This window comes from Cydia fagiglandana, chromosome 4 (genome assembly GCF_963556715.1).
Source record: "Cydia fagiglandana chromosome 4, ilCydFagi1.1, whole genome shotgun sequence".
Classification (NCBI taxonomy): Eukaryota; Metazoa; Arthropoda; class Insecta; order Lepidoptera; family Tortricidae; genus Cydia; species Cydia fagiglandana.
The window spans coordinates 13,897,190-13,909,582 of NC_085935.1; the positions used below are offsets into that span (position 1 = coordinate 13,897,190).

The window sequence follows — 12,393 nt, forward strand, 5'->3', positions numbered from 1 at the left end:
TACAATGACAATGAATGACATGACAGCAGACAGCATTGACAGCTCGCTATTTCGCCTGTCTATGGCCTGTCGGGTATCATGCTGTACATGCCGTAACAGACTACAGCACCGCACCGTCGTGAGGTCGCGGGTTAATCCTAGTCTACATAGTTTGGAATAAGGTTTTGCATGCCAGGTCGCGCTTGAAACCGGTCCGTTACCTAAACCTTGGACCAGTTCGAGGCCTATTCGATTCGATTGGTCTGCTGTTGGACCATTAAAACGCAGCTAAGTGAAAGAGAGAAAGAGATATGCTGACCGGATCAAAATCGCGGTCCGGATCATAGTCGCGATTTCACACAATTTCGCGCAAGTGCATCAGGGCATCTAGTGCACGATTTTTTTTATTTTATGTTTTCTATAAGTTGTTTCGTTGTATCACGGTAATTATTATAGATGGTCAAGCAAATCTTGTCAGTAGAAAAAGGCGCGAAATTCAAATTTTCTATGAAACGAGACCTTTTCGCCTACATTTTTCAAATTTGCCACCTTTTTCTACTGAGAAGATCTGCTTGACCAACTATAATTTATAATATTTTATTTTTCTTTTGTTTTTTGTTGACAACTTGTTGACAAAAATATCAAGTATACGGAATGTTCCCACATTTTATTGTGTGAAAAATAAGTAATACGAGTAGTAGTTTAGGATTCTGATTATAAAGTAAACGATGCTGGTTTCGAATTGTTTTCGTGGAATACGGTTAGTAATTATAAAAAAATATGGGTAACAATAAAGTCAGATAGCAATTGCCGTAAATCGTAACCGTATAAATCATTGTAGGTATACAAGTGTGAAACACATTCACATAGGGCGAAGCTTGAGGCATCAACTATCACTAATAAAAATAAAATATAACTTTGCGGGAGCCTCTTGTGGGTCTCCAGGCCATTCGGCTATTAATAAACAATTGATTAATAGCGTAGCTTTTATATTTGTTTATTGGCTCTCATGATAACACAAATTACTGTTGCTCTGTTTACTTCTCTTGTTTTACGTACAGATTGATCAGTGATTTAGTATGAATGCTGCATTTGAGACAACAAAGTTGGTCTTTACTGCGATTGCTGAGCTGAATCCCAAGCAATCGGAATTAAGTCTTTGAACATAATAGAATATTTCGCTACGCTCGTGATTCTAACTAGCATTTTGATGTTGGATTAATAAGTTAACTCTAACTGCACCGACTTTGAAGGGACAAAGTGTGGGACTGCCATCAGGTCTGTCTTAAGCCCCCTCCAGACTATGCGCGTGAATCGCGGGCGAAGCCGCGAACGCGAGTGTGGAGTCGATTTCGCTGTCTGCGAAAATCGACTCCACACTCACGTTCGCGGCTTCGCCCGCGATTCACGCGCATTGTCTGGAGGGGGCTTAAAACTATGCTGGGGCCCTTGGGCACATAAGAATTTGGGGCCCTTTTGGAAAGTAAAGAAAGAGAATTAAACTATCATTTTTCTACTATGATCTTCTATTTATTTTATGGGTAATCAAATATACTGTTACTGTGTGTCCCTCGGGGCCGCCTGAGGATGGGGGCAAGAGCCCCGTGTGCCCTTATGGTAAAGACGGTACTGACTGCCATAATAAACGTCATATTTTTTAGAGTCAGACCAAAAAAAGTCTGCAGCAGATTTGATAGCCCATGCTGTGCAAGTGTCATTTACACGTCATAATTTCAAAGAAGTTTGACGTTTAAAATAACACTTTCACTGCGTGGCTATCAAATCCGCTGCAGAGTATTCTTGGTCTGACTCTAGCCAGACGGCTAATGAAAGATGAACCTGCAACTTATGCATTTTACTTGCATGCGCAATAGCGCGCAGAGCGCGCGAAATGTAATGTTACTTAGCCCCCATTCATACGACAGCTTTTTCAACGCGCGTTAAAAAGCGCTTGAATCTGTCCACACTCTAAATTCGACTTAACGACCAAGGCTTAAAGTCGATAATCCAACAACCGCTGTCGTGTGAACACATACATGGTTATCCATTTGTGTCAATCCAACGCATTTTTTACGCGCGTTGAAAAAGCTCCCGTGCGAATGGGGGCTTTCTGTTTTCTCGCGGCAAAGGACCATGCTTGTTTTAGGGTGGAATTTCATCTGTCCAATATCTTGGTCCAATGTGTTTTTTGTCTCATTCATTAATTTTGCTTAGAGAGAGACTACTCTACTTCCTGTTTTGGAAATCCAAGGATCCAAGGATCCCTCAAGTACCATGCGAGCAATCTAATACTGCTTTATCAATATGTTTTAGGCTTTCTAAGCACATTAATAGTCGTCACATAAGGTCATTAGCGCCTCAAGCATATACAGTGATTGAGCGTTCTGCTAAGACCGTTATGAATACAGCTGAACGTAAACTTTTTGGACCAACAGGAGAAGAGGTAAACTATACCTATTGTAGATACCTACATGAAGTGTAAGCGATAGCGACAGTTGTAGAAAGAGAAATGTTTCACAAAAGAAGTTTTTAGTAAAATATTAAAGAATTTTTCACCACATCAGCTCGGAAAGGCTTACTTTGCACTTCAAAAACGGAATGAATAGTTGCACTTTGCTATCAGTCATTCACATGTGAGGCAAAGTAATCAAATGCAAATTTTGTGTTGTTTTCTTATGTTTGCTGGTAGAATTGACTTTTATAAATGATGATTTTGGATGATAAATTTTTAAAAACATTCATTTGAATTTGATTTGGTTTGATTTTGTTTGATATTTTACATTTAATATTTGCTTCGGTTTGGTGTCGTGAAAATTTTTCTGTTTCACTCGGGGGCAAGGCCTCGGGGGCAGGCAAATGTTGCCCTCCCTTCCACCCCCCTCCCAGCACCCTCGTGCTTTGAAACCCTCGCAACGCTCAAGATTCAATTTGGGAATCTTTCGCTGGCTCCGGTCTCGGGTATCAATATTAGCATGAGCTAACAACAACTTTGCCCCCTTTTAATACAACTATTGCTGATATCTCTACTTTACCTATAATCAGGTAGGTAGGTACCTATATGTATTTCTTTTCTTACTTCTCGACCAAAATTTGTCAATCGTGCAAAACTGAGCCTAGTCAGTATATTTACATTGTACTAAGGGTAGTAAGGTAAGCTGATTAGCATTCATATATTTTGTTCCTAGATTGTTCGGGATGTGGAGTTGGGAGATAAGTATTGTCTGATCACTGGTGCCAACGGCGGGCTCGGACTTGAGATGACGCGCTGTCTCAACGCACGTGGTGCCCATGTCCTCATGGCTTGTAGAAACACATACGCGGCCACTTTTGCCAGTAAGAAAGTCTGCAAGAACTTGGATCGTTTGAGTATAGGCGAAGTAAACCTCGCCTCGCTTCGATCTGTGAAGAATTTCACGGACTGGCTCGTAGCAGAAGACAAGTAAGCCTTAAGTTTTCATTTTACTCCGCACAGAATGTAAAATCGCGGTTCACACGTCCCGTTTACGTCACGCTCTAATGTCGGCTGTCCTCGACTGCCCAGGGCTACCGGGCTAGGGTTGACTGTCGGGTAATGTGACTCGCCCAGGGGGCCGATTTTTGAATTTCGACCGCTCGATTTCGAGTAGGTATTTCGTTCAATAATATCTCCACTACAAGGCATTTAAATTCTACTAATAGAATTGAAATTGAGTGGCCAATACCACTAGATTCCAAATTTCGATCGCTCTCATTTCAAAAATTAGCATTTCGCCGTTTTCCACCGATTTTCGAGTGACCAAATCGAGTGATCGAAATTCAAAAATCGGCCCCCAGAGCCTCTTGTCGAGTCTTGGCACCGCTCCGATCTCCGATCCAATCGGAGAAGCGCGAGACGAGACAAGGAACAGCAGAATAGGAAAAGAGACGAGCAGCATGTACTCGTACACACTCCCAAAGTTTATACATAAATAGGTATGTATGTATAAAGGTCTCTACCCATTACACCGTATCATACCATAACCGTAGTAGGAAGTTTATGAGAAATGATGACCAGAAATGTAGCCCAAGCTTGTGAGCGTTTTTTAGTGTTCCGTATAAAGCTTTGTTTACGGAACACTTATGGGATCACTTCGGTCTTTTTATATTTAAAGTTATGTTATATATAATACCTACATATTCTCTACATTGATTATAGGTACATCATCATCATCATCATCATCTCAGCCTTTTGTCGCCCACTACTGAGCATAAGGCCTCTCTTCGAATACGCCACTTATCCCGGTCCCGAGCCAATCTCATCCAGAAGTGACCCGACATCGGGCATAATATCTACTTTAATGAAAACCTGCATTTTTCAGAAAATTCGACGTCGTAATTTTAAATGCCGGTGTTTTTGGTATCCCACGGACTCTTACGGAAGACGGACTAGAAACAATATTTCAAGTCAATTATTTAAGTCAAATATACATGCTCATGAACATTGAAAAACTTTTAGCTCCGAATGCTCGCATAGTGTTTCTTACCTCGGAGTCTCACAGGTTGGTTAAAAAAAAAGTAGTGACAGTAGTAGGTCGGTACCTACTTATTCTATGGGGATGTGCCTTTGCACGACGAGACATTGTATAACCATTGAGGAACGGGATCAATGCCACCAATCTGTCTATGGGAAATTTTGTACACTAGCGTAGGTATTATTCTGTTTTTTCAACCGTAGGAAATCCCTATCTGCTTTTGACTGCTGCAAATAACACCTAAGGCTGATTTGTCAATGAAGTTAACAATTCACAAGTCGTGTAGGTACTATGGTTTAAAGAAAGCGCTCGTGTACGGAATTTCCCGCAGACAGATTTGGCCGCATTACCCGAGCAACTCTTTGATAATCAACAAATCTTTCAGAGTTAGTCAGACCGCCGACACTCCGACAGTGCCTTATTTACTAGACATCTGTTCCATAAACGACTAGTTTTTTCTTGGTCTGCTTGAAGAAATTGTCACTAAACATTCTTCGATAATTGATTAATACATATGTAGGTACTTTATACCTATATCACTTTTGGCTGCTACAAATGCTACGAACTGTTTTAAGCTTGTGTTTTAACGGAATTTTCTTTGTAATGTAATTTATAACCACATATTTTACAAAAAAAAAACGAGATAAGTACCTACTTTTATCACTTTATCACAAATTACCCGACGTTCTTTTAAAGGTACGTATATTGGCCTTTAGAGAAAAGGCTAATGCCTACCGAGGAGATGTTTTCGCTGCCGGCAAATGAATATACTTCAATCAAGGCTTTCAACATATCCAAGCTGTGCTGCATATTCGCGATGCACTACCTGGGCTACCGATGGATGAACACGGGCCGGAGTGTGTTCAGCGCCACCCCCGGGTCGTTCATCAAAACAAAACTGTGCAGGAATTGGTGGGTCTACGAGTTGCTCTACACGACCATGCAACCGTTTAATAAGTCTATTGTAAGCAATTTTTTTTCGATTTTTATTAGATTATTACGTAGTTTGATCTCGTCGCTAGTTAACGCATTCACTGCTAGGGGGCGTGGCCTAGCAACAAACTTGTATGACGGTGAACGCACATGTGCGTTGGGAGCAGTTAATGTGTTAAGGTACTCGCGGGCTTGCTTTCCGCAGCTCGACGTCATAAAATTGCGCCTATTTTGCGTGGTCGCTAATATGTAGTTAGTTAAATTGTGAATGTCAGCGTTATTGAGGACTAATCAGTAGGTAGAAAGAAAACGCATTCGAGTAATTGTAGAGCTGCTAATAACTAGGTACCTACATATCCCCAGTCAATTGAAGTATTATTTTATAGCTACCAGGTATTCTCATACACAGCCCAAAGCGCTTACGCCATACCTAGGTAAGTATCCTGTTCTGCTAGGGCATTATCATAAAACTTGTAGCTAACACGATTGCTCATTTAATAATGTTAATATTTTTCTATGAGGCATATCGATAACAATTATGTACCTAGTCGTTTAATTTTTTCAAGAGCTCGATAAGAAAAAACTTGTAGGTCTAACACATAATCATGAACTTAACTGGTTGTTACAGCCCCAAGCGGCTGCGACGCCATTGTACTGCGCAACTTCGCCGGAGCTGGACGGGATGACAGCCGTGCATTTCAAAAACTGCAAGCGTAGCGCGGAAAGCGACCTGGCGCTCGACTCACACCTGTCCTTCCGGCTGTTCGACATGACGCTACGCATGGTCGATGAGCGCGTGCGACACTTCGAGAGCCCGCTCCTGGAGGGCAAGGGAAAACCTAAGCCTGAAAAGACTGAAAAAGTTTCTAAGGAGCCCGTCGAGGACGACCTTATCTCTAACTATTCATGTTAATTAACTCGCTTCACTAACAACTAATGTAAGAAGAAGCAGGACTGAGTGATAAGGCTGATTCAGTCGTAAGACTCGTAAGGCGCACAAGGTGCGGCTTTTTGTTTTTCTTCGACATTACGTCTCTTACATTAGTTGTCTGTGCCAAAGTGAATTTAGATTAGAGGAATATTGTCAAAGTAAATTATGTAGTCTTTTTACATTTACTGTCATCTTTCGATTCATATGATTAACACTTTAAGAACGCCATTTTACTTTCATGCTTATTTTTTCACTGATACGAGTATGTGTTGTTGTATGGCGCCATCGCTCGAAGAGATCCATACCTTCGAGTCTCGAGTAGATGGCGATAATTTATGACATTTAACAAATTTAACACATATCAGTGAAAAAATAAGCAACAAAGTCAAATGGCGTTCTAAATGTGTTACTCATTTGTGTCGAAAGATGGCAGTAAATGTACTGACTACATAATTTAGTTTGACAATATTCCTCTATATCAAATTCTTTTTGTCTGTGCTTATATACGATACGTAGGTAACTTTTAAAACACATTCTAGCAATAAATTAATACGTGATTTTTAAATTTTCTTTTATTTAACAATAGTTGATAAAGAAATACAATGAAGTCGTATAAATATTTTTGTATACTTACAAAGATGGTCTAACATCACTCTTAACAATTTAAATGAAATAGATTATTATGTAGTAATACTTAATGGAATTCATCAAAAGATAATAAATGCATTTTATAACGATGAAAGTAACGTAACATAATATGTAAGCTAAAAAAGGCACAATAGATTTATACATATTTAGAAACTTAAGGATAATAATGAATGCTTAATGCTAAATTACATACATATTCGCAGTTTCTTAGAAAAAAATATGTGAGGTGAATAAGCAAACTATAGCTGGTCAAGCAGATCTTGTAAGTAGAAAAAGGCGGCAAATTTGAAAAATGTAGGCGCGAAGGGATATCGTCGCAAAGAAAATTTGAATTTCGCGCCTTTTTCTACTGACAAGAGTTGCTTGACCATCTATATTCGGTTTTCTATCTCAAGAAAATAACGATATCAAATGTACCACGCGCTATCAGGGCCATGTACATTATTTGGCAGCAATTTTTTTTCAATCCCGTGACAATTTATGTTTCAGAATTCTACGATTGCTCTAACTAATATTGTTTTCCTCGCGCTTTCTAAAAAAAGAGGAGTTTACGTACGTTTTTATAACATGTCTCTTTTTATTCTATACTTACAGTTACATATAGAAATTCGACATTAACCCTTTAACCGCCAGAGTCTGATATATAAGACATTACATATCCAGCTGATTTCGCCACAGTCTGATAAATAAGACAAAGATCTGATTTGGTTTTTACAGCACATTTATAACTCCCGTAACTATGCCAACCTTACTCTGCTCGATCAAAAATTGCTGGCGGTTAAAAGGTTAAAAAACGACGTGTTTACAGCAAATATTTAACGCAATAATTAGTTTTTTTTAAGTTTATTATCTAGGTCCTCTAGCATTTCAATATTTTAAATTTTATCAGTCCTATAGACGAGTTGAGCTCATATCATAGCATAGGATGGCCTTTTTCTTACAAATGTATTATTTACTTGATATATTACGGTTCCGTCACACAGGTGCGTTTTCCGGGCGGGGCGTGAGCGTTTTATATGTTAAAGCGGCGCGCCCCGCTCACGCGCCGCCCGGAAAACGCGCCGGTGTGACGAAGCCTTAATGCTTACGCCTGATCGCTAAACATATTCTCATAATTATGTTGCCTAAGTTGAATATTTTAGGACAACATATGCTCCGAAAAACAAGATTAAAGACAGTAAAGATGTAAGGCTATTTTAAGGCCAAGAACGCTCCTACTTTTTCCGGGCTCTCGAGATCATTTAATATACAGATCATAATATATCAGATTAAAATTAGTAACGTCGACTGTAAAGTCCAAATGATCTTTATAAAACACACGCCGTGAGCAGAGCGACCGATTTAGGTCCACCCTACACTAGCGTCTTTTGAGCGTAGGTGTCTTAACATGATAGTTAATGAAATGCCCTGTACAACATGGTGAGAAACAGTCGGTGCGGGGGACGATTGAATATGTCGCTTCGCTCACCGCCGCATCGCGTTCGGTGTGAAATTCGTCCAGTCTGAACAAAAATCACTACTATTATGATTTTTTGTCTGTTTTCACTAGTTACCGTCTGTTGTATTAACCAGTATCAATAAATTTTACTAGTTACTAAAATATAATTTTATGTGAAAAAAAAACAGAAGCGTTCGTGTTAAGTAAACATTGTAAAATATAAATAATATAAGTACTTAATTAATATGGATGTTCAAGATCTGAACATGAGGCTGACGACAACCATGTTTTACAATTTTTTGTTATAAAATAAAGTCTAGTAACATAAACGATCAGCGCAGTAGTAGACTCGTAATTAAAATTTTATACTTTAAAAGAACGGATTTGCGATTTCATACAAGGTACATATATGTACCTACTCATGTAGTTGTTGTTGTCCGCCAGGCAATTAACAATATCATAGCCTCTCTAGATAATGAAACAAAATGTGACAGTCACTTACCTACTCCGTTGCCATAAGATTCATGAAGTGCGTCAATGACGTCACGTCGTTAATTTGCTTCTAAAATAATAAACTATTTAGCTCACAATTATTAATTTTCACTTTATGACGGTTACAAACTATTTGTATTATGGAGTTAGTGACGGGACAATATAATGAGATAAATTCACCTCCTAGGGCTCTTAGACGATGCGAGAACTCGCATGCGAGATTCATTACATTGCGGGTTTTGATCGGTCGGTTGAATTGGACGTAACCAACAGTCCGCAATGTAACTAAAATCGCATGCCAATTCGCGCGCTGTGTAAATCAGTCCTTATTTGACTTTTTCGATTATTTTACCTACCTTGTATTTTACCGCGTATTTTTGGAAAACTAATCTCGTGACTGCTGTTAAACAATTTATGGACAGTTAACTAGCCTATTGTTGTTATCGATCAAACTTTAATGATACAGAATATCAAAAACTGATATGATGATGAACTTATCAACTTTTCTCGATTTATCAGACCCTTTATCAGATTAATATAATAATCAGGAATCAATCATAAAAAAATGCCTGCTCTAAGACGTTTTGGCTACTCCGAGCTGTCGGAAGCTTATTTCGCGTCTTCATCACTTTTTGTAAATCGTAATCATACAGTACGAGTATTGTGTGGTGTGTGTAGACCTAACTATGCGTTTCTAGACGACGACAGTCGGCGCAAGTGATGCTTTCACCCCACGACTGACGTATGCCTCACCCGCACAGGTTAAGTTTACCATTTGGCACAATTACCCATCATAGCCGCTTCAGCTATCGTTACTGTAGAAGACAACCTTAATTCATTGTAATAAGGTGTATATTCACTTGGTTCGATGTTATGGTGTCCTAGTAGAGGAGGATGCGTTTCTCGACCTGCTTGCGGCAGATGGGGCAGACGGTGATGCGGTCGCCGCACATCTGGCACATGCCGTGCCCGCACAGGAAGATCATGTTCTTCAGTCGGTCCAGGCAGATCGGGCACATTGTCTGCAACAGAGAAACATAATATATTAAGACAAAACAGGAGCTGAGTTTTAAATATTTTAGGTAAACTCGCGGGCCGCGGGTTGCCGACCGCTGCTCTAGAAAGTGTAAAAATGCCGGGATCGGCTCCGAGTGCAGCGCTACGAAAACGTTGACAATGAATGTGTTAAGAGATTCATACAAAAGTTCCGAGAAACTGATCGCCCTCCTCGGTATAATTAACCCAGAGTGCTGTTTAAATTTTTTCTCAAAAATGGAAGGCAAAGTCGACTTTGCCGCCTAAAAAATAGGTCGCGAAGCGCGTAGTTTATGGTCAGTCAAAAATTAAAACGTTAAAAACATTGCAGTCTCGATTTTGGGACTGCAATGTTGCATACAAATTCCATTATTTGTCGAGTTCCAAACTTTTTAAAAGTTGAAATGACCATATCAAATGAAGGCACAGGCCCATTAAACAGCCAAACAGATGATTAGTACTGCGACTATTTAGATGTCTCAAATAGGTTGGCGTATTTTTGGCAGAAAAATACACTTTTATTTTTTTATTAAAAAAAAATAAAAAGGCGGCAAGGGCTTTTTTCTGTCAAAATATATACGTAAGAACGTTGCTTTTGTAAAATATTTCTATGATATTTATATTTCTTGCACCATTTTTGAGAAAAGCACTATATATGACTCGGCTGGAAGGCTACTTGCTGGCTTCGGATTCAATTAAACGGACTCCCAAGGTCGTCCGTTTAAAACGAATCCTCAGCCTGCAAGTAGCTACTTCCGAGCCTCGACAATAATGTACTATTTTTTCCCATACCTGCTCCTTGATGTCCTGCAACTGCTGCTGCAGTTTCTGCACGTCGGCGGGCGGCGGCGAGGCGGCGAGGGCGGGGGCGGGGGCGGCGGCGGGCGCGGGCGCGGGCGCGGGCGCGGGGCGCGAGCCGTTGTTCATGTGGTGCGGCGCCGCCTGCGCCGGGGCCGGCTGACCCTTGTTCACTTGAATCTGTGCCAGGTTGCTGCTGCCCTCTTTTTCTACTGTTCACATAAAACATAAGGTCGATTGAGAAGTTTAGAAAGTGATTATCTACACCGGGAGTCTCCAAACTTTCAGGGCTGTTAGCTGTTAGGGCTGAACGCCTGGAGCCTGGCTCCCGCGGGCCGGATTGGACCGCTGTCGGCGGGCCGGATTGGGACGCTTCGCGGGCCGGATTTGGCCCGCGGGCCGGGGTTTGGAGAGCCCTGATCTACACCTAGAGGGTGGCGAAAGTTTACAGATATTAGACGAGTAAGCGGTGTAAGTAATAGTACCTACCTACGTTACATACAACTTAGAATGAATGTAAACGAAATTAACTAACTCACGCTCCCATGCGCTTTCGTGGTTCGATCTGTTAGTACAGCGGCCAGGGGGCCTCCAACACTAATCGATGTGACTGAACAGTATACTACTGACAAGTGGTATGGTTGTGTTTGGTAGAGTGTACTGAGTACGAAATAAGGACTTGTCACTTTCTAAGACTGTGGGGGGGTTAACTGTGACGTCACAAAGATGGCGGTCCCGGGTTTCAAATTTTAGATAATTACTCGGCAAGTTATTATCAGATTTTCAAAAATGAGGTGTCCTGTGAAAGCTGATGAAATGTAGAATAAAACATGCCATGGAACTAAAAGTGTAATTTAATTAATTATTTTTTTATTTACAAAAATCTGAAAACATAACATTGGTCTTTTTTTTGTAGCCCAAAAAACGCAATGACAACGTCCACTTAGATAAAAAAAGTGTTATATAAATAATTTAGGTAGATGATTAAGCTACACGATACTTCTTGAATTATGTGAATCCGATAATAAATAAGTAAATTACGATGATTATACCGCGGGCGCGGCGCGGCGAACCGCGCCCGCTTGGTTACTTGGAGGTGCGGGCGCGACTGAAAATGCTGTACTGTATATCAAAAGCAAATTAACATTTTTAAACAAATGTTATATCAAATGAAAGATATTTAAATGACCAATAAAACCTGGTTATAAACTGGTGCTTGTCATCTAATAATAAGTATATAGAAATAAGCAAACAATAAAAAACCCAAAAAGTAGTCACTTCAGTGTCGATTGGACTCATTGTATTATATGATTTATATGCCAAGCATGAAAAGGTAATCTAATAAATGTGACTAAAAACAGTTTACGGCGTTTTGACGTAAACAGTTACTTGATTTATCATCACAAGATATATTTGAGTACATTATTGTCAAAGCTCGAAGTCGAAAGTAGCCTTCCAGCTGAGATTAGAGATTAAACAATTAGTCCAAAAAGAGGTCCACAAGGGTGGTGTCTGTCCCCCCTGATGTGGTGCCTCAATGGTGACAGAGTTCAACAGGGGGGTATGTACATGCAGGCTCACTCTGACGACGGAGTGTTACTAGTGAGAGGGACGGTTTTTAAGGTCGTAAGAGATATAATGATACGTGT

The 12,393-nt window shown here is 40.2% G+C and overlaps 2 protein-coding genes across 2 annotated transcripts in view; one reads left to right on the forward strand and one right to left on the reverse strand.

Moving 5' to 3' along the window:
- Window positions 1–623: 623 nt before the first annotated feature.
- LOC134663782 (WW domain-containing oxidoreductase-like) lies at window positions 624–6,481 on the forward strand. Its single transcript, XM_063520270.1, has 6 exons — window positions 624–739; window positions 2,293–2,422; window positions 3,165–3,418; window positions 4,317–4,496; window positions 5,166–5,433; window positions 6,031–6,481. Exons 1-6 carry the CDS (start codon window positions 708–710, stop codon window positions 6,313–6,315), a joined length of 1,149 nt encoding a protein of 382 aa, XP_063376340.1. The 5' UTR covers window positions 624–707; the 3' UTR covers window positions 6,316–6,481.
- Window positions 6,482–9,711: 3,230 nt separating this feature from the next.
- LOC134663783 (E3 ubiquitin-protein ligase MIB1) overlaps window positions 9,712–12,393 on the reverse strand; it is a 255,207-nt gene continuing 252,525 nt past the window's right edge. Inside the window, 2 exon segments of the mRNA XM_063520271.1 lie at window positions 9,712–9,933; window positions 10,739–10,956. Coding sequence (XP_063376341.1) covers window positions 9,793–9,933; window positions 10,739–10,956 — 359 coding nt within the window. The 3' untranslated portion in view covers window positions 9,712–9,792.

What these genes read in the sequence shown, in the direction of transcription:
- LOC134663782 (XM_063520270.1), top strand. Translation starts at nt 708, where the DNA reads ATGCTGGTTTCGAATTGTTTTCGTGGAATACG. An exon ending in TGGCTCGTAGCAGAAGACAA is followed by an intron (nt 3,419 to 4,316) that starts GTAAGCCTTAAG and finishes TGCATTTTTCAG; the next exon opens with AAAATTCGACGTCGTAATTT. An exon ending in AACCGTTTAATAAGTCTATT is followed by an intron (nt 5,434 to 6,030) that starts GTAAGCAATTTT and finishes TGGTTGTTACAG; the next exon opens with CCCCAAGCGGCTGCGACGCC.